General features: G+C 45.2%; 2 protein-coding genes across 2 annotated transcripts in view; both read right to left on the bottom strand.

The window, feature by feature from the left end:
• LOC122450435 (olfactory receptor 4B1) overlaps positions 1 to 9,723 on the bottom strand; it is a 43,834-nt gene extending 34,111 nt beyond the window's left edge. The window contains exon 1 of the mRNA XM_043482786.1: positions 9,427 to 9,723. Within this exon, the coding sequence (XP_043338721.1) occupies positions 9,427 to 9,454 (28 nt within the window). The 5' untranslated portion in view covers positions 9,455 to 9,723. The remainder of the gene's footprint in view (positions 1 to 9,426) is intronic.
• A 3,342-nt stretch (positions 9,724 to 13,065) lies between these two features.
• The window catches only part of PTPRJ (protein tyrosine phosphatase receptor type J), a 168,677-nt gene continuing 155,915 nt past the window's right edge, over positions 13,066 to 25,827 (bottom strand). The window contains exons 20-25 of the mRNA XM_043481151.1: positions 25,418 to 25,491; positions 25,179 to 25,313; positions 22,303 to 22,422; positions 20,104 to 20,264; positions 18,477 to 18,612; positions 13,066 to 16,716 (exon numbers count right to left, since the gene is read on the bottom strand). Of these exons, the coding sequence (XP_043337086.1) occupies positions 16,558 to 16,716; positions 18,477 to 18,612; positions 20,104 to 20,264; positions 22,303 to 22,422; positions 25,179 to 25,313; positions 25,418 to 25,491 (785 nt within the window). The 3' untranslated portion in view covers positions 13,066 to 16,557. The remainder of the gene's footprint in view (positions 16,717 to 18,476; positions 18,613 to 20,103; positions 20,265 to 22,302; positions 22,423 to 25,178; positions 25,314 to 25,417; positions 25,492 to 25,827) is intronic.

The raw sequence follows: 25,827 nt of genomic DNA, 5'->3' as shown, positions 1-25,827 counted from the left end.
CTCCAATGCTGTAACAGTGATGAGTAAATCACTTATAACTCTAGTATGATAGCTAAAAATAAAAGTATTAAAAATAACTATAACTACAATAGTTTGTTAACAGACACACATAGTAAAAAGACATAAATTGTGATGTCAAAAACATAAATGTTTGGGGTACTAAAAACGTGAAGCTTCAGTATGCATTCGAACTTAAGTTGTCATCAGCTTAAAATAGACTATTATAAATATGTTTCATGTAAGCCTTAAGGTAAACAAAGCAAAAAGCTACAGTAGATACCCAAAAGAAAGGAATCTAGGCTTAGGAATCACAAAGGAAGAAACCAAGAGGAAGAAAGAAACAAAGGAATTATAAAACAGCTGGAAAACAATTAAATAAAAATGGCAATAGTAAGTCCATACCAATTAATAATTACATTAAATGTGAATGAATAAAATTCTCCAATCAAAAGACATAGAGTGTCTCAGTGAATTAAAAAGATAAGACCCAACTATATGATGCCTATACCCCTTCAACTTTAAGGCATAAAGTGAAAGTGAAGGAATGGAAAAAGATATTCCATGCAATGGAAACCAAAAGAGAGCAGGAGTTGCCGCTCTTATATCAGAAAAAAAAAATCAACTTTCAAAGAATGTAACAAGAGGAACTTCCCTGGTGGCCCAGTTCTTCCGGATCTGCCTTCCAATGCACGGGACTCATGTTCGATCCCTGGTCAGGGAACTAAGACCCAGCATGCTGCCCAGCAAATAAACCCACACACTTCAACCACTGAGCCCCCACACTCTGAGCCCCCGCACTCTTCCAGCCACGACTAGAAAATCCACGTGCCACAAGGAACCATCCCACGACGCAACGAAGATCCTGCATGTTGCAACTAAGACCTGTCACAGCCAAATAAACAAACAAATTTTAAAAATAATAATAACACAACAAGAGAAAAAGTACATCATGATATAGTAATAAAGAGGTTAATATATAGAATCTAAAATAAAAGGTCAAACTCAGAAACACAGAGTAGAAACGTAGTTTCCAGGCACTGGGGGAAATAGGGAAAGTTGGTGAGAGGGTACAAGCTCTCAGCTGTAAGATGAATAAGGTCAGAGGACTTAATGTATAGCCTGGTGACTATAGTTGACAACACCATATTGTGTAATTGAAATTCACTAAAAGAGTAGACCTTAAATATTCTCACCAAAAAAATAAACATGTGAGTTTGCAGAGTGACGGATGTATCATCACTAGCCTTTTATATATATTTATATATATTTATATATATTTATATATATATATATATATATGAAATCACCACCATGTATACTTTAATTACCTTACGATTTCATTTGTCAATCCCTCAACAAAGCTAAAATTAAAAATAAAATAAAAAATAGAAAAAAAGAATGCTTCTACGGACGAATTGGTGGTGGTGCTTTCGTCGCTAAATCATGTCTGACTCTTGTGACCCCATGGACTGCAGCCCACCAGGCTCCTCCATCCATGGGATTCTTCAGGCAAGAATACTGGAGTGGGTTGCCATTTCCTTCTCCACAGGATCTTCCCAAACCAGGACTCAAACCTGGGTCTCCTGCATTGCAGGCAGATTCTTTACCATCTGAGCTATGAGGGAAGCCCATGGACTAATTGTGTCTGCCAAAAATTCATGTGTTGAAGTTCTAACCCTTAATGTGATGGTACTTGAGATGGAGTCTTTGGGAAGTAACTAGAGTCAGAGGAGGCACTGAGGGTAGAACCTTGATGATGGAATCAGCAGAAGAACCCATTCTCTCTCTCCTGCTCTCTTTCTCTCCATGTGCCATGTCAGGACACAGCCGGAAGGCAAACTCTGCAAGCCGGGAGGCATGTCCTTACCAGGGGACCAAATCCACCAGCACCTTGATCTTGAGCTGCTGGCCTCAGAACTATGAGAATTACATTCCTGTTGCTTAAGCCACCCATCTGATATTTTGCTATGGCAACGAGGCCTAATACAGGTGAGCATACACTGATATTGAAAGAGCTCCAAAATGTATTACGAAACTTTTTTGAAAGTTGAAAAATATGTGTAATACATATGTACTATAATATGTGTATGTGTAATACAATGTAAATGTAAAACAGAAAACTGTTGATCAATCCATGTATTCTCAGCGGTTTCCACTAACACTCCACAACTCAGATATTAGCCTCTTTGCATTTAATAGAAAAAGTTCTCTGCTGCTACAAGGATCATCAAGGGAAGAGAAAGAGCCAATTAGTTTTCCGTCCTGTGAATACAGTGATCAGTTACTCCTCCACTTTCTGGAGGCCACACTAGGGTTTTCTGGCATGATGACAACTCTAGGCAATTAATTATGCCCTCAGGAGCTGAGGCAAAGAGTTAGGAAAAGTTTGCAAGGGGGCAAATTAATGCCATCCCTTGGGGGTTCTTCAGAACGGAGAAGTTTCTTTCCCTCCTTGAGATCCCCAGGAGCTTCAGGTAAGTAATTAAAGGCATGGTTGGAAGCTTCAAGAGCACATCCCCACTAAATGTGCAAGTCACTAATGAGGTCACAGTTCCCGACACCTGTAAGCGCACTGTGGACCTCAACCAGGACACAGCATCTGCCAGCATCCCCATTAGGTCCACAGAACCATACGTTTAGCAGCAGCTGGGTTGCCATGCTGATGCAGAATGGAAGCCATTTCTTTCCCATCTACCTCTTCCCCAGACAGGAGGCTCTTACCCCTGCGAGGTGCCAGGCATTGAGCTGAGCACTTCACCCACTGGTCTCACCAATGTGGCACAGGACGCCCGTGCTCACCAGGACCCACAGCTCTCTTCTTCCAGGGCACCCGGTCAAATGTTCCCCCACTGACGGAAGGTGGACCAAAGTGGTACATGTCACTTACAGACCTGGCCCATAGAACCCCCCTCGCACTGTCTCCCGTGTTCTCTTCCTCATCTGCCAGCTGGACAGTGACCCCTGGATGACCTCGACAAGCTTGGGTTAAAGCTGGTGAAGCCTGTAGCAGTCTATGTCCTTGAACAGTGCCAGCCTCATTAAACTGTGACATAGGTATTAAACCATTGAGATCTGGGAGTTATTTCTTATAAAACCAGTTAGTTTAGCTAGCTCATTCAGTCTACTTCACCATCTGGTGAAACCTCACCATTCAATCTATTTCACCATTTTTCATTTCACAAATTAAATCACATCATTTATTTACCCAACTAATGGCTCAAGGCCACCTCTGCCTTAATAGCCAAGGTCCTTTATCTCTTACATAATGATGGATACCATCTCTTCTCAGAACATCAACTTCTGTGTTCCTTTTTTTATCATCATCATCAATAACTGTTATTTGTTTTTAAATTATGTCCCTTGACAAACCACATATTGATGAAATCTATCTTTGGTCATCATTGAAAGATAAAGACCAAAAGATACTAGAAAGTAAGATCCAGTTAAACTGTATCTTCCTTTCACCAAATCTCTTCTTTGGCTACCAAAATTTTCAACCAACCTTGTCACAGATTTCACAAGGGAATATTAATAATAATTACCAGACTGTAAAGAGAGGTTGATAATGAGTTGGGGGTGAGATGACGTGGTCAGCTCAGAACCCACGCCTTGGCGGAGAACACACAGAAGAGGAGGGGGCTGTCACAGAGGAGGTCACAGATCCTCCCTGGAGTGAATCTGTTGTTCAGTCACTAAGTTGTCTCCAACTCTTTGAGACCCCATGAGCTGCAGCACACCAGGCTTCCCTGTCCTTCACAATTTCCCAGAGTTCATTCAAACTCTGACTCATCCAAGTCAGTGATGCGATCCAACCATCTCATCCTCGGTGTCCCCTTCTCCTCAGTCTTTCCCAGCATCAGGGTCTTTTCCAATGAATCAGCTCTTTGCATCAGGTGGCCGAAGTACTGGAGCTTCAGCCTCAGCATCAGTCCTTCCAATGAATATTCAGAGTAGATTTCCTTTAGGATGGACTTGTTTGATCTCCTTGAGGTCCAAGGGACTCTCAAAAATCTTCTCCAGCCCTACAGTTCAAAAGCATCAATTCTTCAGCACTTAGCCTTCTTTATGGTCCAACTCACATCTGTACATGACTCCTAGAAAGAGCGCTTGACTATATGGACCTATGTCGGCAAAGTAATGTCTCTGCTTTTTAACACACAGTCTAGGTTTGTCACAGCTTTTCTTCCAAGGAGCAGGCGTCTTTTAATTTCATGGCTTGCAGCCACTGTCCACAGTGACTTTGGAGCCCAAGAAAATAAAGTCTGTTACTATTTCTACTGGGTGCCCCAGCCCCAGGGTCTGACACTGGGAAGACTGTTTCCAAATCAAAGCTCAGTCTGCTCACTGCAGGACAGGCCAGTAATCAAGACAGGAGGTGTTGATGCCCAGTATCTGATGGCAGGCTAGTGCTGTAGAGTACATCTTATGGGGTCTGGGTGCCAGTTTCTTTTATAGAACAGAGAGGGGAGGAGGAGGGCCGGAAGTGAAAAGGCCATTGTTGTTGTTTAGTCACTAAAAAACTCTTTGCCATCCCATGGGCTATAGCCCACCAGGCTCCTCTATCCAAGGGATTCTCCAGGTAAAAACACTGGAGTGGTTTGCCATTTCCTTCTCCAGGGGATCTTCCTGGCCCAGGGATTGAACCTGCAACTCTTTATATCTCCTCCACTGGCAGGCAGGTTCTTTACCAATAGCGCCACCTGGGAAGCCCAAAGAGGGAATAAATCTTGCCAAACATCTCTTGACTTGGCCAATATGGAGTGGGGGAGGGGTGGAATATATTAATTTCCTCTTTCCTGCCGCCATCCGCAGGTGGGCAGGGTCAGAAGGTCTCCCTGAGAGTTAAACAAAGGCACTTTAGTTTGACATTCTGGCAGAGGGGCAGGTTCCCAGAGGCAGGCCATTATATACGCTTACAGCTACAGACCAGTCCATCCTAAAGGAAATCAGTCCTGAATATTCATTGGAAGGACTGATGCTGAGGCTCAAACTCCAATACTTTGGCCACCTGATGCAAAGAACTGACTCACTGGAAAAGACCCTGATGCTGGGAAAGATTGAGGGCAGGAGGAGAAGGGGACAACAGAGGATGAGATGGTTGGATGGCATCACCGACTCGATGGACATGAGTTTGAGGAGGCTCCGGGAGTTGGTAATGGACAGGGAGGCCTGGCGTGCTGCAGTCCATGGGGTCACAAAGAGTCGGACACAAGTGAGTGACTGAACTGAACTAAACTAAACAGCTATAGACAACATCATGTTACTGACTATAATAACAAAGCAATGAAAAACAAAGGCTAAAGTCAAAGAAACAGATCCTACGTGGAACTGGGTTTCGCTCTTCCCTGTTACAAGAGTCCCCTTCAGTTCAGTTCAGTCGCTCAGTCGTGTCCGACTCTTTATGGCCATGAATCGCTGCACACCAGGCCTCCCTGTCCATCACCAACTCCCGGAGTTGACTCAAACTCACGTCCAAACCACTTCAGTACTCTTGCCTTGAGAACCCCATGAACAGTATGAGAAGGCAAAATGACAGGACACTGAAAGAGGAACTCCCCAGGTCAGTAGGTGCCCAATATGCTACTGGAGATCAGCGGCGAAATAACTCCAGAAAGAATTCAGGGATGGAGCCAAAGCAAAAACAATACCCAGCTGTGGATGGGACTGGTGATAGTAGCAAGGTCCGATGCTGTAAAGAGTCCCCTTAGCTGGTTTTAAAATCAGAGACTTACAGGAGGGCTGAAGGAAACTAATACTTCACTCGTGAGGAGCATGACTTCACTTGTGAAGATGGTTCACGTATGCTTGCTTACTCCTGGGAACAGCGCAGACAGAGAGACTGAAAACCGCCTGGGGCTCTGACCGGGTTCTCAGTACCCCCTGTTCGCACCCCACCCACACGGAGCCCACTGCAGCCGCTCTTGCTCCCGGTGCTGCTCTCCACTAGGAAGAAGTGCTGCGGCGAGGAATCCGCACTCGCCTGGAAGGGACCCATGAACCAGCTCAGACCCGATCCTCAGGGTTTCTGCTCCTGCACCTCGGGCCCTGTTCACGCCCCCAGTAGAGTGCTGACGGCTACTGAGCACCAAAGAATTCCTGGCTCTGGCTCCAGCTCTTCCACCTCCAGCCCTACCTCCCACCAAGGTGGTAGCTGCCTGTACACCCTCGGGGACGATATGACCCGTGCTCACTTCAAAGCCAGCTCTCTGAGTCTCTTTTTCGCAAACCTGTTTTCCTCCATTGCCATCTGACAACCTAAATTGCTTTCTCAGCACAGTCCTCTGGCGCCATCTAATGGCAACATGCAAAATCGCTGCCAGGCCTCACCTGCCTGCAAGAAAGTGAATTAAGCTGTATCTACAGATGCTGAGCGGAGAAGGAAAGGGCAACCCAACTCCAGTATTCTTGCCTGGAGAATCCCGGGGACAGAGGAACCTGGTGGGCTGCTGTCCATAGGGTCGCACAGAGTCGGACACGACTGAAGCGACTTAGCATGCATGTATGCACTGGAGAAGGAAATGGCAACCCACTCCAATTTTCTTGCCTGGAGAATCCCCGAGACGGAGGAGCCTGGTGGGCTGCCATCTATGGGGTTGCACAGAGTTGGACATGACTGAAGCAACTTAGCAGCAGCAGCAGATGCTGGGAAAGACTGAAGGCAGGAGGAAAAGGGCACAACAGAGGATAAGATGGTTGGATGGCATCACCGACTCAATGGACATGAGTTTGAGCAACCTCTGAGAGTTGGTGATGGACAGGAAGGCCTGGCGTGCTGCAGTCCACGGGGTCACAAAGAGTCGGACACGGCAAAGCAACTGAACTGAACAGTTTATAAGGGAGCTTTCCAGGTGGCTCCGTGGTAAAGAATTCACCTTGCTTAATGGAGAAGATGAGGGAGGCATGAGTTTCATCCGTAGGTCGGGAAGATCCCCTGGTGTAGGAAATAGCAATTCCGTGGACAGAGCGGCAAAGAGTTGAACACGATGACTGAGCACACACACCATTTATAGGGTGATGCCTAGGCCCTCCTGTTTTTCTTCTGAGGGCCCAGGGACCATCCAGGAAGGGAGCCGTGGAAGCCCAGACAGGGTGGGAGAGCTGGAAGAACTTTGAGGAGCAGGGCTAACCCTCTTTTCTCCCTGCCTCCTCCCCCTGCCCCCCAGGTGCCAACCAGGCTCTCCACCCTGGCAGACACACACCCAACCCAGAGCAAGAAGGTGGGCCCCTGTTTCCTCCAGCTTAGCTCAGAATCTAATACCAGAAATTTAACTTTCACTTTTTAACAAACTCCTTGCAACTGGAGGTACTCAAAAAAGCCTTGGGTTCACACTCATTTTGAAGAACTTGGTAAATTTGGAAAACTATATCTTGAAATATGTTTTAGCTTACTTTTCTGAGTCAAGAAGAAACATGCTAAAGTGTTAAATTAGTCTCAACAAGAACTCCATAGTCAGTGGGGAAAATTATAAAATTTAGGAAAGTAAAAATAAAACCCCCCACCATTGGGGGCTTCTCTGGAGGCTCAGTGGTACAGAATCCGCCTGCCAATGCAGAAGACATGGGTTCGATCCCTGGTCTGGGAAGGTCCCACAGGCCACGGAGCAACTAAGCCTGTGTCACAACTACGGAGCCTGTGCTCTAGAGCCTGGGAACCTCAACACTGAGCCCCCTGGGCCTAGAGCCTGGCCTCTGCACCAGGAGAGGCCGCTGTGATGAGAAGCCTGCTCCCTGCAGCTAGAGAGCAGGCCCCGCTCATCGCACCTACAGAAGAGTCCTCAGAGCAATGACCAGCACAGCCAAAAATAAATACATTTTTTTAAAAATTATAACCCCACCCTTACATCACTGTAGTGTTTTCTTATCTTCTTATGTACTTACCTAACTGCTTCCTGGAATTATCTTCTTACAGTTCTATAAATTGCTTTTCTCACTTCAGCTTTACACATTATAAGAGCCCTGGTGATCACTTGATTTTTATTTCCCATGGTAACCGAGCAGGACCCTCTGGGCCCTTCCCAGGACAGACCTCCCCCTACCCCCGACCAGATCCTCTGCCTGCCTCTTGTCTGCAGAAAAATTTTAGCCGAAGAATAAACTTAGGGACTTCCATGGTGGTCCATGGGATAAGAATCCCCCTGCCAAGGCAGGGGATACAGTTCCGTCCCTGGTCTGGGAAGATCCCACATGCCATGGAGCAACTCAACCCATACATCACGACTATAGAGCCTGGGGGCTCCAACCACTGAAGCCCCTACACCCGAGGGCCTAGGTTCCACCACAGGAGAGCAGCCCCCGATCGTGGCAACTAGAGAAAGCCCTACACCCAGCAATAAGACCCAACACAGCCAGAAACAGGATACGTTCAATCAGAGAAGTGAGAAAACGCAGAAGAGAAGCAGCCAAACGGGACAAAATAATAGCAGTTTAGCCTTTAGAGTCAAGAACATTTAGTTCCTCCTCAAGGGCTATGAAGTAAAAGCGAAAATCACTCAGTCATAACCGACTCTATTGCAACCCCATGGACTGTAGCCCGCCAGGCTCCTCTGTCCACGGGATTCTCCAGGCAAGAATACTGGAGTGGGTAGCCATTCCCTTCTCCAGGGGATCTTCTGGACCCAAGGATCGAACCCGGGTCTCCTGCACTGCAGATGGATTCTTTACCGTCTGAGCCACCAGGGAAGGCCTCACCGCCTATAGATTCATCTGTTTCCAAAACCAGTGCTAAACCCGAGGCTCTAACGGGATTCCCTGCTTCCAGGCTCCCGACAGCCTGAGCTCCATGCAGGGACCAGAGCGTCAGGACTCTCTGCCCTGGAAACTCTGATGGATGGCCTCCCAGGGCTCATAGACTAACTTCCCCTTTCCTCACGAAGCTCCACTCGATGGACCTCGACCACCTCTCTGGCTTCATGCTGTGCCCTCAGCTCCACCACCAGCAAGGCCCCAAAGACCACAGCCTTCTCACTGCTCTTCAAATGCCAAACCCACTCCTGCCATGGGTTTACCCCAGGCTGCCCCCCGACCCTGCCCACTCCCTCGGGGCTGCTCTCTCATTCCAGCCAGAAGGGATCGACAGATTCGTGTTCAATTCCTTCTTCACTTCCTGCCTCTCCTGTAGGCCCTTAAATTCCACAAGGGCAGTGAGCACGCCTTTTTTTCCCCCTACAAACGTACATACCAAGGGCCCACTGCCAGCCCACAGTACTTGATCAAAACAAATTTAAGTTGATTTAAAAAAAAAAAAAAAACCAGCTGCACCTCCCAGGTCTTTCAGATGTCCTGGGCAATATGCTGACTGTCTCGGCACGTCACAGCGTCACAGCATCACACGTCAACATCACAGCGTCACACGTCATAGCGTCACACGTCACATGTCACAGCGTCACACGTCACCACGCTCCTCCGTCTTCTTCCTTCTGAACTAACCCTCAAGGCGCCCTCTCGGCTGGGACATGAAGGTAGGCCCTGGAAGCTTCCCAGTTGAAGGGGTAATGGTCAGGGGACCATTCAAGACATGCGGATGGATTCAAAATTCACGTGGGACGATGCCCTCCGAAGAGACTTAGTCTCTAGACTGCTTCGATTTAACAAGATGACACCCACCCGGGCCCACGTCCACTCAGGCCCTCGAGGCTGTGGACTCAACAAGCCACAGACGTTGCTCTCCAAACTCTTCCCAGGCAAACTTCAGCTCTCTGCCACCTACTGCTTCTCATCTTTTTTTTAAGAGAACAAATTGATGGCTCCCAGAGAGTAAGCATCGGAGGAGGGATAGTTAGAGAGTTTGGTATTGACGTGTGTGTGTGTGAGTGGGTGGGTGTGAGTGTGTGCTCAGTCATGTCTGACTCTTTGCAACCCCATTGACTATATATATGTAGCCCACCAGGCTCCTCTGTCCATGGGATTTTCCAGACAAGAATACTGGAGTGGGTTGCCATTTCCTCCTCCAGGGCATCATCCCGACCCAGGGATCAAACCCAGTTCTCTTGTGTCTCATAAATTGGCAGGCAAATCCTTACTGCTGAGTCAACTGGGAAGCTCCACTGACAAGTAGACACTGCTATACTGAAAATGGATAACCAACAAGTATCTACCATGTAGCACAGGGAACTCTGTGATCAGGCCTCTGAACTTTGGACCCACAACATCCTTCTTAGCACCATACATCTGGAAGCATCTTTTTAAAAGCAAAAGATTTTCTATCCTCACTGAGGCAAGTAATCATGCCTGGAACAATTACATTGTCATATGCTCCAGATCTGTGCTTTCTGCCTAATCAGAAAAATAATTACAGCAACAGACTTCGGGCAGACCTGGACATACTACAGGAATCCATGCCTGGAAAACTGACCTGATTTCACCCAGTATTTCAAATAAACAACTCAGGAATGTGCTGGAATTCTCAGTAGTTATTTTGACTTGGCAAGCAGGCCAGCATTTAGCTGTTGTCTCCGGATGGCTGGCACAGGCAAGGAGGATGAGAAATAGAGAAAGGGAAGTGGGGAGAGAGAAAGATTGAGAGGGTGCGATCAGCAAAGCAAACGAAAGATCTGCTAGGATCCCTGCTTGCTCTGCCAACAGCGAAGAGCACTGAGGACCTCGTGGGACCTGGAGGTCAGGGAAAGGTGGCTCTGGCTGAACGTGCTACAGTGTGGTCTGTTCTGTGCGGGAAAGTACACCGTTTACTCCCACTAACCTGCCAAGAGTCCGGTGTGTCCCTTCCTTCCATCCTACTGTGGTCGCTCACCTTTGTGATCACCATGCAGTTTCCAAGCAAAGAAAATAGCAAAGACAAAATAGAGTGTGTGCGCGCGTGTGTGTGTGTGTGTGTGTGTTAGTCGTTCAGTCGTGTGTGTGTGTGTGTTAGTCGTTCGTGTGTGTGTGTGTGTGTGTGTGTGTGTGTGTGTGTGTGTGTGTGTTAGTCGTTCAGTCGTGTCCAATCCTTTGCAACCTGGGCTGAAGCCTGCCAGGCTCCTCCATCCATGGAATTCTCCAGGCAAGAATACTGGAGTGGGTTGCCATTCCCTTCTCCAGGGGATCTTCTTGACCCAGGGTTCTAACCCAGGTGTCCCACACTGCAGGCAGATTCTTTACCGTCTGAGCCACCAGGGAAGCCCATATGTCTCAGTAAGTTTACTTATTTATATATGTACACACACACACACACACACACACACACACACACACACACACACACACACGACTGGTGCAGCATCTTAAAGCTGAGACAGTCCCAGTCCCTGCCACCACCTCACCTCACCTCACCTTACCTCACCCTCCCTGCAAGCTCACATCCCAAAGTGCTCGCCAGCCTCCAAGCGGACACATTCACCCTCTGCCTTCCCCCTTATATCCTCCTCCTAAAATCCTGCTCAAGATCCAGCTCACCTGCCATCCCCACTCTCACGCTCCTGGGATTCCTGTCTCCTGCTTCTTTAAATTGCTTCTGGTATTTTTCGGGTTCATTTTGCACTTGCATGCCTCATGCTCCTGGCCCTCTGGACTTCTTCCGGGCAGGACCTGTGCGGTGTTCACCTTTGTCTTCCTGACGGGCTTGAAGCAGGGGTTGAGTGATGAGCACATAGCAACACTTTCTCTTTGACACACTGTGGCTGCACCGCCTTAGTGAAAAGAAGCTGGTGCATCCAGGCATGATATACCATTTTGCATCATATGTTCATCATCTGTTAGATTCTAACATACTAAGGATTTAATTTACATATGCTTGTCTACCTCCTCTTATTTCACTGGTGAAGAATCTGCTTGCAGTGCTGGAGACTTGGGTTTGATCCCTGGGTTGGGAAGATCCCTTGGAGAAGGGAATGGCTACCCACTCCAGTATTCTGGCTTGGAGAATTCCAAGGACTGTATACCCACGGGGTTTCAAAGAGTCCGAATACAACTGAGTGACTCATTTTCCACGAGGGCAGAGATTTCTATGTTGTTCACAGTTGAACCCTCAGCCACCAAGGTATAGTTGCTGGTGGACAGTAGGTACTCAATACATCACTGTTGAATGGATTGACTTATTTCAGGAAAGAGGGGCAAGAGATATCTTAAAATCATCTCAGTCTACTTAAGAGTTTGCATCAACGCATAAGGGAGTGAGATGAAAGAAAAACCCCCCAAACTGCTACCGTCACCCGGAAAATTTTGAGATTCCCCAAATCCATCAACCAGAAAGCCTCTAAAGATCTGGAGGCTTGCCTAAGGCATGTTAGCTGCCTCCAAGTGGGTGTCTGTCCACCTGCAGATCCCTGGATCCCACCCTCTGAGAACACGTGCCCCCACACGTTAGAGGCCAGCTCACTCCCCCGAGGTCCCCACTTCATCACCCGCCACGTGTGTTCTGGGCTGACTTTTGTTGTTGCTGCTGCTGTTTAGTTGCTGAGTCATGGTCCAACTCTTTTGTGACCCCATGGACTGTAGCCCACCAGACTCCTCTCTCCATGGGGTTTCCCAGGCAAGAATACTGGAGTGGGTTGCCACTTCCTCCTCCAGGGGATCTTCCCGACCCAGGCATCAAACCTGCATCTCCTGCATTGCAGGTGGATTCTTTATCACTGAGCCACCAGGGAAGCCCTTTGGGCTGACTTACGTGCCCCCAAAGTTTATATGCTAAAATCCTAACCTCCAGTGCCTCCCAGTGCAACTGTATTGGAGAGAAGAGTCTTTCCAGAGGTAACTAAGGGCATATGAGGTCATTAGCATGGGCTGTGATCCACAGTGACTGGTGTCCTTGTAAACAGAGGAGATTAGAACACACGGGGGAAGAGAGTCGTCCACCAGACAAAGAGAGCGGCCTCAGAGGAAACCAACCTGCCGACACCTCCATCTCAGACGTCTAGCCTCCAGGACTGTGAGTTGATCCTTTTTTAATGTTTAAGCCCCTCAGCGTGCTGTACTTTGTTACAGCAGCCCCTAGAAAACCAAAACAATGTAGAAAAATCCCAAGGGAAACATGCTTTTGCTAAGGATCCCCCAGCTGAACCCAGGCCAGTAAACTGCTCAGTAAATGATATGACATGGATGTAAAGTAAGGAGGCAGTAAGACAAACAGAGGCATAATGTGTTGACATTTTTTTATATTTGGTATTTATAAGTCTTTTTAAAAAAATTTTTTTCAGGTCATGTTTTTCCTTAAAAAACAAACCAAAGGGGGGGAAAAAAGCAACCAACAGCAATACTCTGTACAAGTATAACAAACATTAGAAATATGCATCATTCCAAAATAGTTACAAGAAAATTACAGTTTTAGAGTCCACATCAACACATCCTATTCATAGGTGCCCCCGAGGGGATAAAAAGCTACAGTATATTGAATAGTCGACTGCTACACAGAGTCTGAAAATTCAGAACTTGGACTTTGGAGGCAAATCAACATCAGTCACCAAGGCTTGTTTAGCTCAGCAAGTGCAATCAAGCATTTCAAAAGGAAACCAGGCTTTTTCACCCCCAGATGAAAAGCAAATGTGAATCAGCTGCATAGTCGGCCCCAAGCCCCAGGAGCCTCCGACTTGGTGATGCCCATGTCCAGTGGTCAAGTATGCCAAAATCTAGCTGGTGGTTGTCACGTGGCCACAGGGAACTGACCTGCATCTCATTTCACACTGCTGCCAACCATCACTAGATTTAACTTTGCAGACAAAAACGTCCTTGCTCTTGGAAGATTTCAGAGGCTGAAATCCCTCAAACCAGCTCAACCCATGCTGGTTGGTTTACTTCTGCAACTGTCAAATACTAAGCAGGGGCGATCATGCCATCCCCATGGCTTCACTGGACTCCAATTTTAGCTCATCACTCCTGGGACGGTTTGGGACAGGAGCTCAAAAGCGCTTTCTCTCTTCTGTGACCAGCCCTCAGCCAGCCTGTCTTCTATATATTTACACATTAATCTTCCCTTTTCAATCACTGTGCTATAAATACCCTCACCACCCCCAGCCCCCTGGCCCATCGCCAGGGCTCTTCAGGATGCGGAGCAGCATCGTGAATGACCTTCGTGTGACCTGCCCATTTGGAAGCCAGACCTGGCCACCGCAAGCCTTCCTCCCAGGACTGGGGGTGACGTCTGAGTGTGGCTGACCGGGCTGCAGCCCATTTCCCAAGCTCATCCCAGGCGGAAGGGAGGAGGGTTTCTGATCTTTGCATTTTTTTACACCCATATGTTTCTAATCATTGTTGCTTTCATCTTTTAAAGGAATTTCTGGAGTCAAGTCCTTCCCCCCGACTTCTCCAGGGCAGCAGCAGTGACGCGGGCAGGGTGTACACCTATGTGGGACCTGACGATACCTCGGCACCCATCAGCATGGTTTCCTGGCAAACTGGCGTGGGAAAGGGTGGGACCCCAGAACTGCTGCCTGGACCGGGACCCCTGAAGAAGTTAGGGAACTCTCCAAGATAGGCGCGAGAGGGGCGGACCCGTGTGAGACTTGGAAGCCTTCGCCCAAATCCAGCTTCACTCAGCAGCCCAGGACGGCAGGGCTTCCCTGATACAGGACCAAAGAGGACCCAGCCCAGCCTGGCCAGCCCACTCCTCCAAGGGCCTGACACGGAATGAACTGCTTTCCATCACAGAGACAGCAAAGGACTTAGCCAAAAGTGCAATTTCCATTTGGGAAGTAAGGTTCTCCCAAAACACAACGTCACCATCACCTCTCCTCTATTCCTTGCAGTACCTCAAAGGGAAAGGGAGACAAAAGACGTATGGCCCTCGACCCCAGCACTGAACCAAGCATTCTCCGTGCACTGTGGTTCCCCCTCCATGACCCGAAAATGCCACAATGTCCCATCAGTGCTCAAAGTGCCGGCGAGCCGGGGCGCAGGCAGGGTCAGGAGACGGGCTCCCACAGGCCCAGGGTGACCGGGGCGCTCAGAGACGACCCCGCTCCCATTTCCATTAGGACACATCGTCCTACACTTACAGCAGGATTTATCACCGTGGCAAACAGCCACAGGACTTGAGGGACTTGATCGATCCTTCATAAGACCTTGAATACTTCCATTGCTTATTGGAGGAGAAACTTAATACATCTTCAAAATAGAACCTGAGCCACAATATAAAATAAAACAAAACAAAACAAAAAAGAAACAAATCCTTTTGTGTTAATTAATGCCTTGAGAAGTTTACAGATGATGTACCAATAAAATAAATCCACATAGATTTGGAAACTCTCAGTGGATACACACCTGAAAGCCAAATAACAACAACAACAAAAATTAATCTACAGTTTTTTAAAAAAAAAATCAAAGTAATTACAGCAGCAGTATAGTGAAAAAGAGGTTTTAAAAATAATAATTACATCTTTGATACAAATTCAAACTTTGTACACCTCAATTCCAAGGAATGACTGTTTTAAGAGTTTAGTATATATATATACAGTAGATACGGATATGTGTCACTGCAGATACAGACTAAAGCCAGTAGACTTTAAGAAGGGATTCATCTGACACTGTTTCCACACGGAAGTGTTCACAGATTGCCACACTTTTAGAAACACGCACACACATACACGGACACACAGAGACACATAAAATGCCAACCTGAGTAAAACGTTACTAAAAACCTAGAGCATCATGAATCACTAAGTCACATATTGCACCTTTAAATAATCCTTCTTACCAAATACAGAAATGAGAAAAAAAGATAAAACAGGGACAATAAAAGATTATTGTGTCACTGAAGGGTTCCTCTGCTTCCCCCGACTCCCACCCCTAAAATTTTCAAGGTGATAATTTAGTTTTCACTCTTGCTCAACCAGTGGGCAGAAAATGTGGCCAGCAGAAATGTCTTTGGGGAAAAATAGGAGGGGAAAAGGAACGAAAGAATAGAGCACAAAACAGGAGATGGGGAAAGGGGAGGGCGTGGAGGCGAGATCTTCTCTAATCAAATGAGAACAGGAATGTTACTGAGAAGGCTGAACCTCCGGTACTAAACTACTGTTTAAATATTCCACATAGTCCAATTATGAGATTCAGTACAAAAATAGAGATATCTACTGAGTTTTGCCTGTGGAAGCATAATTCAGAAAAGGCACATGTTCAAATAGAAAACAGGCAGAAGAGGTACCACATACCCCTCCCTATGTGATAATCATCCACAATTATGTATTTTCCATCAGCTAGATTCCAAGATACAGTAGGTAAAAATAGACCTCTGATACTTAAAATATATTCAACCCAACACAATCCTGGCTTTAGCGTGTGAATCATATAAAATAGTCTTTTTAAAAAAGAATGTCTTGTAAAAGAAAAAAAAAAATCATAGCTCACTTTTCCTGGTATTCTGTAATTCTCAAGAGGAAAAAAAAAAAAGTGGACTCATCCCATTGGTAATCAGGAATGTAGTTGATTTGCTCACCACCCATCCACAGCCCCTGATAGCCCCAGCCTCTCATTTGTCATGTTTCCCATGTGCAGCTTCACACTCTCCAATTAGTTCTAACAAAACAGAACGAAGAATTAGGATATTAGACATATAAAAACATGTCAACATCGGGGCATTTTCCTTTGCTGTGGGTGTGACGGTCTGGTTAACTCCAGAAAGGTTTTCCTTTGGAATTAGGCAATGTAACCATTTGTTTTTCCAAACGTGGTCATGGGTGCAAGGTTCTCATAGATTGTCATTGCAGTTGTGTTCTGGTAGATAAGATCCACTTTCGAGTCCTTCTGGGATCTGATAATATCCAAAACACACTGATTGAGGAAAACATACTGGTCCTGTTAGAAAAAGAAAGAGGAAAAAACAAAGGAGCACCAAAGATTAGCACTGAAGGTTTTCTCAAACAGATTTCCACCCTCCAATCCCACTCACCACCCCACAAGCGAACACTCCAAGTTCACGTGGTCAAGAAGTAATTACATCATGGTGAAATCTGAAACTAGAGACACCAAGGATCTCATCACTAATGAGTATCAACCAGAGGGGTGCACCCCACACACAGCTCGACTCCTCAAGAGGTACCAGAATCTTGAGGAAGGGCAAAAAAAAAGAAAATATGTGGAGAAACTAAGGCACATGTATATTCAATCACCAAAATGTCCAACAGTTTTCTTGGCTAGGGAGGATGTGAAGAATAAGGAATAAACTGTGATTCTCAATGAAAGGAGTGAAATAAAGGTGGATGATCAGGGTTGGGTTGGGGGTTCCTGTCCTTCAGGGGGGTTGTAGAGATTGGGGTTATAATCAGGGTCCCCACCCTTCAGACAAGCACATCAAAATCTGCAGGTAGCCATTAAAAAGAAGAAGAGGTGTTTGCTGAAAGACATCCACAAACTTAAAGAGGAAAAAAAAAAATCATAGGTAAGGATTATATATAAAATAGGATCCAATTTTTCAAATATGCTCTAGGAAGGAAAATCTGCAATATGCTAAAACATGAATGAACTTGAGGACATTATGCTAAATGAAATAACCAAGTCACTTAAAAGCCAAAAAAAAGCTAATTATAAATTCTTCTCAAAAAAATAAAATACACTCCATGTGTGTACGCACATACCTGTTGTTTTTTTTTTAACAGATGGACATAAAGAAGTCTATAAAGATATAGTGTTGCTGTTGTTCAGTTGCTAAGTCGTGTCTGACACTTTGCAGCCCCACAGACTGCACACGCCAGGCCTCCCTGTCCTTCACTGTCTCTCAGAGCTTGCTCAAACTCATGGCCATCGAGTCGGTGATGCCATCCAACCATCTCACCCTCTGTTGCCCCCTTCTCCTCCTGTCCTCTATCTTTCCCAGCATCAGGGTCTTTTCCAGTGAGTCAGCTCTTCGCATCAGCTGGCCAAAGTATTGGAGCTATGCAAACTGTAAACACTACCTACCTCTGGGGCATGGAATGGGAAAAGAAAAGGCAAAAGAGAAAAATGTCCTCTATGTAATCCTGTACTAAGTTTTTTGATATGAACAAATTTATGCAATTTTCAAAATATCTTTAAAATGGACAAGAACATCTGTAAGCAGGCATAAGATTTCTGTGTTACCCAAAATCTAAAAGATGAAGAACTATGACTCCATATAATTAGAGCAGAAAAAAGATCTCTACCAACCAACACAGGAGGCAACTCCACTCTACCCACCCCAGCCACCTGCTCACCCCAAAGCACACAATGTTACCAGGCCTCTAGAACATTCTCTGCTGGACTCAGAAACACAGCACCTCTTCACAGAGTTCTAAACTGGTTCAGGCTGACAGCCTGACACCAGATTAATATTCTGCTCTATCCTGGTCAGGATGTTGTCACCCTGACAGCTTTGAGTAGGGCTATTTCCCAATTCCCTGGTTGAGAACACACCTTGAACATGCTGTTTATCTGGAACATTTCAGGGAACACATATAGCTGATTCACATTATCGCCCACCAACTAACTTACACTGTAAAGCAATTATACTCCAATTTAAATAAATAAATAAAATTTAAAAGAAAAAAAAAAAAAAACACGGACAGGAAGGGAGAATTGTCCAACAGAGACACTGGCCTCACCTCTGTCTGCACCATTAAAGGCCTGTGCATGCGAAGGTCGTACACGATGCCATACACGTCCACAGTGTTCTCGTTCTCTATCTGATAGATAAGACGATCAATGGCAACGAAAGTGCCCGTCCTTCCCACCCCAGCACTGAAAAAGAGGGGAAATGAGCATGTCAGCACATCAGCAGTCGCGCCAGTCGTGTCTGACTCTTTGCGATCCCATGGACTGTAGCCCACCAGGCTCCTCTATGCATGGGATTCTCCAGGCAAGAGTACTGGAGTGGGTTGCCATGCCCTCCTCCAAGGGATCTTCCCCACCCAGGGATTGAACCTGAGTCTCCTGTATCTCCTGCATTGGAAGGCAGGTTCTTAACCACTAGCACCACCTAGCATGGGTCACCTCTACTGTAAAACTCCCACTTCCCCATTTGTACATGTATCTTGCTCTCCCCAACTATCAGGCTTTGAGGGTCAAGGCCAGGACCATTAACCACTGGCTTAGTTAAAACCTCAGCAAGTCAGACTGTATTAGCTTGGTACTGGGACCCAAGTCCTAAAGTTACTTTCAAATCAAATGCCACAAATAAAACACCTTGTTAGAGGTCTTTAATCTCAGTCCCATTGAAGTTGCCACTGTATCTAGGATGGCAAGTTTCATCCATTTCAATCTGTTACTCTCCAAGGGTAACAAAGTCCCTCCCTTCTTCTGTCCCAAAATCAATTCCTTTAGCTTCAAAGCTAATTTATTGTTGTTCTGCAGGAGGGGGTGGCAAACTTTTTCTCTTAAGGACCAGAAAGTAAAATATCATCAGCTTTGCACACTCATCCTGCCACTGCAGCGTGAAAGTAACCATAGACACGATATAACCAAAGGGACATGGCTGTGTTCCAATAAAACTTTACTGACGAAAACAGGCAGCCAAATAGACTGTGGTGATGGCTTCATGGAGGTACACTCATCTCCAAACTTATCAGGTTGTATCCATTCATTTACAGACAGTTTTTGTATGTGGAAAACATTTTTAAATAAATAAAATGAACTAGAATTGTGTATCTCAACACTTAAACAGCAAACCAAAATGCTAAAGAAAACAGGCTGCAGAATGATTTATACATTATAAAATCTAGTAAAAGTTTAAAGCCATATAAAACAATAGAGTTACCTACATATGCAATAAAATATAAAAGCATGCAAGGGAGTGATACAGATCAACTTTAGGACCAAATGTTCACCTGTGTAAGAAGGGGAATGGGATAGGAGGCTAGTAAGTAGAGACTTTAATTATACCTGTAATATATTATTAACAAAAAGAAACATGTGGCGTCATGCTGAGCTTCGTTAAATTATTATTTTCTGCATTTTTGTAAGGTTGAAATATCTCAAAGGAAAATATTATAAATGAGAAATAAAATATGTTATGATTTTTTTTAAAATACAGTTAGCTGACCAGATCTGACTCACAGGCTACTGTTTGCCAACCCTTGTTCTAAAATCTCAGGTTTAAGGAATAAATCCATTGTCCCATGTCCAAACCTTCTTAAATTTATAAATACCTACTGCATTCCCTCTCAGGCTTTTTTCTTTTTTCAAAAGTGTCCATATTTATAATTACATTTGAAATCTGTCACATATGCATACCTGCAATGCACCAGTATTGGCGACTCAGGAGGACTCTGCTTCATGTAGTCACGAACAAGGTACCGGAAGTTGATGAGTAGATCAGTGGTGTCAGGAACACCGTGGTCAGGCCAGGAGGTGAAATGGAACTGACGCAGAGGGTGACTCTCACTTGTCAGAGTCTAAAAACCAAGAAGCAAGGTTAGAGTCAGAGAGAAAGGCAAGCTAGATCAAGCCATACCTGAAGGCTGAACTGCATGGAACAGCCGAAAAGCAGCTCAGACGTGGTTAGGACTACAAATTAGAATTGTATGTTGGTAAAATAGCTAATAAAGTGCTTGCACAGACTGCAAATCCGTATAACATGCCAAGCAGGAGGGTTTATTATCTCCCTTTTAAGAAGGGGAAACAAACTTTCCAAGTTGTGAAGTGACTTCTCTAACACTCAGCTCAGAGGCAGAAATCTCGTGTCCTCCAGTTCTGAGTTCAGAATCTTCCCTTTTTACCACAGTCCCCTGCCAATAGTACACTCACATTCTTATACCTACACCTCCTTAGAGCTTCATAAACCCCATCCCTGAGCTCAAGGAGGAATGTCACCGACCAGAAATAAATTTATGCAAATGTAACTATGATAACCAGTGCCTTCAGGGCAAGAACTGTCTCATGATTCACATGTCCTCCAAAGAATTTTGGCTTCCCTAATAGCTCAGTTGGTAAAGAATCTGCCTGCAATGCAGGAGACCTCAGTTCAATTCTTGGGTCAGGAAGATCCACTGGAGAAGGGATAGTCTACCCACTCCAGTATTCTTGGGCTTCCCCTGTGGCTCAGCTGGTAAAGAATCTGCCTGCAACGCAGGAGACCTGGGTTTGATCCCTGAGTTGGGAAGATCCCCTGGAGAAGGGAAAGGCTACCCACTCCAGTATTCTGACCTGGAGAATTCTATGGACTGTATAGTCCATGGGGTTGCCAAGAGTCAGACATGACTGAGCAACTTTCACTTTCCAAAGAATTTAATAAAGTGATAAGCAATCAGCAAGCACCAAGTAAATATTTAGAACTGTAGGGGTTTGAGAAAGGACTCCCCCCAAAAACATCTGTTTCAACTTCAGATAGACAATAGAAAGTGAAGCTTATTATAACAGAGGTAGTTATGACACAGACTGCCTTCCTACACGGACCAAAGCATATACCTTTAATTATCATAACTCTGCCCTGGCTGAACCATTCCCATTCCTGAGTCAACTGTATTCATTATGCCTACACCTGGGGACTGACCTCACCTGTGTGTACTATACCTGGACTTCAGGCATTTGCTCCTTTATGACAGCTACCCTTTGAAGTGTATTTATTTTCTTTTTTAATATATATATATTAGGAACTCCCTGGTGGTTCAGGGGCTAAGACTCTGTGCTTCCAATGCAGTGGGCCTGGGTTTTGATCCCTGGTCAAGGAACTAGATCCCACATGCCGCAACTAAGACCCAGGGCAGCCGCATAAATAAATAAATATTTAAAAAAGAATAATAATGCTTTTCCTAGATTTCAGATTATTTCTCTAGGACAGATTCTCAAACTTGAAACCAGCAGATCAAAGGGGAACAGATATTTTTATGCTTTGATATAAACTATAGAGGGCTATATCGATTTACACAGCCATCAAACGATATCAGTGTCGCCCATGACACTGATTCAATTTTTAAATACCATTAAAAAATAAAAAGGACACATATACTGACTTCTTAGAATGCCTACACAATTTAGTTGCATTTGTTTTCATAACCTTTGAGGGGAAAGGAGGCCATATGTATATGTCCTAGACTGCTATTAACGTAAATGTCATCATAAACTATTTCAACGGCAAATGGACACTCCTGATGTCAAATTTCCAACCAAACAATCCTAAAGGGCCTTGATCTGTAAGAAAAACTCTATAAGCAGGTCACCTGGAAGGGGAAGAAAAGAAGTTAAAGACGCTGAGCCATGCTCCTAAGATTCATTTAAGAATAACTTATGAAATTCTCAAGCAAGCAAAGCCAACAGGTTGCATTAGAATATATGCAGATACAGATTGTTACATTCTATAAAGAAGAAAGCGAAAATATTTTTCTGATGCATTAAAAAAAAATGATTTATACCAATATCAACCTAAAAGTGTCACCCCAAAAGTAATGTATGCTAATTTTATATGAGATCTATGCGTCTTGACTTCTTACTTACATATTTCACCGTGAAGTCTCTGATGGTCCATTCTGGAAGAACAATTTCGGACGTCATTGCCACAGTTATGTCCCCGTAATCCTGAGCCTGCTTGGAGGGCCAGTACTCCTCACATTTGGTCTAGAATAAAATGCAAACACTCAGATCACACTGTCTGCCATCACTGAAACCTCACAAGGAGATGAGATATTAAAACCGAGCATCAGAGTCTGAATCCATGCCTTACTTGGGTTCTGCCTGACCCTTGGAATTTTGTATTTTAATTTTCAATTTCTACCATCTTTATAAATTTGGGAGTCTTTCCATAAAAATCTAGATTTCTGGCTTCTTTTGAGAAATCAGAAGACCTAGCCAATACTGAGCCCCGATTTCTACACAGAAACTGACTTACAGCCAAGCAGCCACTGTTCCTTCACAGGGGACCCTGTGCCCACCCAGCTCCCCAGCCCTACAGCAGTACTGAACTAAACTTCTGCTAAACTTCTCCATGTGCAGAAGAAATGAAACCTTTTCTCAAGACTTTTAGATGTACACTAACTCCAATACAAATATAGACACAAAAAAAAAAAAAAAAGAAAATCAGATTAAATCATTTTGGGGTCTTTGATTTTGACAGCCAGTGGGCAAATGTGAATAGAAATAAAAATCAGGAAACAACCGCTCTCTGAAAGTATCTGAATCCCCACTTGGTAGCTGACTTTTTTAAAAATGAGAGGTTTATGTTGCTTTAAAAACAGATGCCTCCTTCTCAACTCCAGAGATGCTGACGCTGGCCCAGAGATCTGTATTTATTAAAAAATCCCAGCTTCTGCTTTTTAAAAAATCTTAATTTGTAGAAAATCATAAACACCTCATGGGCTTCCCTGCTGGCTCAGACAGTAAAGAATACACCTGCAATGCAGGAGACCTGGGTTCAATCTCTGGGTCAGGAAGATCCCCTGGAGGAGGGCATGGTAACCCACTTCAGTATTCTTGCCTGGAGAATCCCCAGAGGAGCCTGGCGGGCTACAGTCCATGGGGTCACAGAGTCGGACACGACTGAGCGACTACACACAGCACATAAACACCTCATACTCAAATAAGAAGCTGACCTAAATGCTGCTTGATGTTGGCACTTGGTGAAAGCTGGAAGAAGGTAACACTAAACTATGCCATTTTATTTTCTTCATGAAAGAGTAAGGTTAGCCTCTGACATTTTTTGAGTTAATTCATGTAAAAAGTTATATTGATTTTGATGTAATTTTTCTCTTTGTTGAAACCAATTGAAAACCAATAATTTAAGTTGTTCATGATATACTAATATAACTTTGCCACATGATACACTAAATAAATTGTATTGGTTGATGCCAAAAAATATCCCAGCTAATGTACGAAGCAGGTACGGAACCCAACTTGCTGCTTCACAAATAAAGTGAAGATGGGAACCATCCCTGATTGCTTTTTGTTACCTCTCCCTCCTCCATCCCCAGCTCCAGCACAGGACCTTATACACACACTTGGGACAGATATACACATATCTGCCCAATTAAAGTGAAAGATAAGAACATGGAAAGAAATGATGCCTGTCAGTTTCCCACTCTCCCTGGGATAGTGGGAGCTCCCTGGAGCAGCAGCACCAGGAATCGGCAGAAACGCAGCTCTGGGGTCCACCAGGGACCCTGCAGGCGGAAACCCTCCCGGGAGACTGGAAACCCTCCAGGTGACTCCGAGGCACGTTCATGTTTCAGAACCACGGGCGTAGGGACTTGACTCCCACCCTATTCTTCAAGTAACAGACCTACAAGCAAAGATTCACAGAGCATACGAGTTCCTATTCCTCAGGCACAGACTTTCTGAATTTAGCCCATGTTTTTCAACTCTCCTTGGTTTATTTGTGGAAAAGTGAAAGTGAAAGTCACTCAGTCGTGTCCATCTCTTTGCAACCCCAGGGACTGAAGCCTGCCAGGCTCCTCTGCCCATGGGATTTTCCAGGTGAGGATACTGGAGTAGGTTGCCATTCCCTTCTCCAGGGAGTCTTCCCAACCCAGGAATTGAACCTAGGTCTCCTGCATTTCAGGCAGATTCTTTACCATCTGAGCCACTAGGGAAGCCAAGGGATGTTATTACGAGAAGAAATCTTATCTTTAATGGGGGGATTCCAGGCCATCACAGGGGAAAAGGAACTGCTGAGACTTATTGCGGGATAAGTTGGAAATTCTGCATAAAGAAAGGGTTCCGATGCTAAAAACTCAGTTTGAAAATCACTGAGTTGTCTACGGCCACACCACCCTGAACGTGCCAGATCTCGTCTGATCTCGGAAGTTAAGCAGGGTCGGGCCTGGTTAGTACTTGGATGGGAAAATCACTGAGTCACTCAAGTTGGTCATCTCACAGGTACAGCTGGTTGCTTGGGGACAAGACAGGCTTGCACCCATTCACAGAGCTGATGGGGACTTCCCTGTGGTCCAGTGGTCCCTGTGCTTTCAATGCAGGGGGAGTGGGTTCAATCCCTAGTCGGGGAACTAAGATGCCACATGCCGTGGGGCACGACCAGAAAATGTATTAACATGGATCTGGTGAAGGATGGAGTCACATGAAGTTCTTATGCTGCACTAACCCAAATTTTGATGTCTATTAACTCCAGCAGCAGTGACTTAATGTATAGAGAACATTCTTCTGTCCATAAAGAAGGTAACAATAACATAGATTTTTTTTTTTTTTAGCATTTTTAAAAAACTTTTAGAGGAGAAAAAGACAAAAAGCACATTTCTAAGAATAGAAGTGCTAATGCTTGGGGGAATGTCTTTTTTTAAAATAGGTTTTAAAATACCCTCCACCACAATAACTATGAATGAATGAACTGGACGGAATAATAATAAAAAATAAAAATTACATACCCTTCCCTGTTCAACACATTTGGTCAGCATGACAATAGCATAGACATTCTTCTCCCAAACCATACGCCAAAAATCTTTCAGAGTGTTGGGTAAAGGTCCTTGCGTGGCAATAAAATCTTCTTTGGAATGGTAGCCCTAGAAAATGGAAAGCAGCACAGAGTCAATCTCAAAGAGACAGAAGAGGAGGCCCGAGGACCTCCTCCAGCCAGCCAGCACGCCAAGCCCTGCTCCCCACTCACAGGCAAGTAGTTGGCGTTGATGTAGTCATCAGTCGAATGGGTCTGAACTGAAAGTTTGACACGGGAAGTGTCATCTGTGACATTCAAAGAGAGGAGTTCCACGTTAGGATACGGAATAGAATATTTCATCTCAGAACAGAGAAACGAGCGCAAAATGGGAACGCAGGGGCTCCGTCACACCTTGACACCGCATGCCCCAGTGTTTTAGATCCACGGCCTTACTGCATTCCCGCTGTCACCAGATATGACCGTGGCACATAGAAGTTGCACAATCCCCTGGGCAGAGCTAGTAAGTGGCACTGCTTGGGTTCAAACCTGGGCAGTCTGGCACGGGTGCCCAAGCTCTGAACCACTCCAGACCACCTTCCAGATGAAACCAACTACCTCCACCCTTGGATGTATGCCACAAC

This window comes from Cervus canadensis, chromosome 11, assembly GCF_019320065.1.
Source record: "Cervus canadensis isolate Bull #8, Minnesota chromosome 11, ASM1932006v1, whole genome shotgun sequence".
NCBI lineage: Eukaryota > Metazoa > Chordata > Mammalia > Artiodactyla > Cervidae > Cervus > Cervus canadensis.
This window is presented reverse-complemented; position numbering and strand designations above follow the sequence as displayed.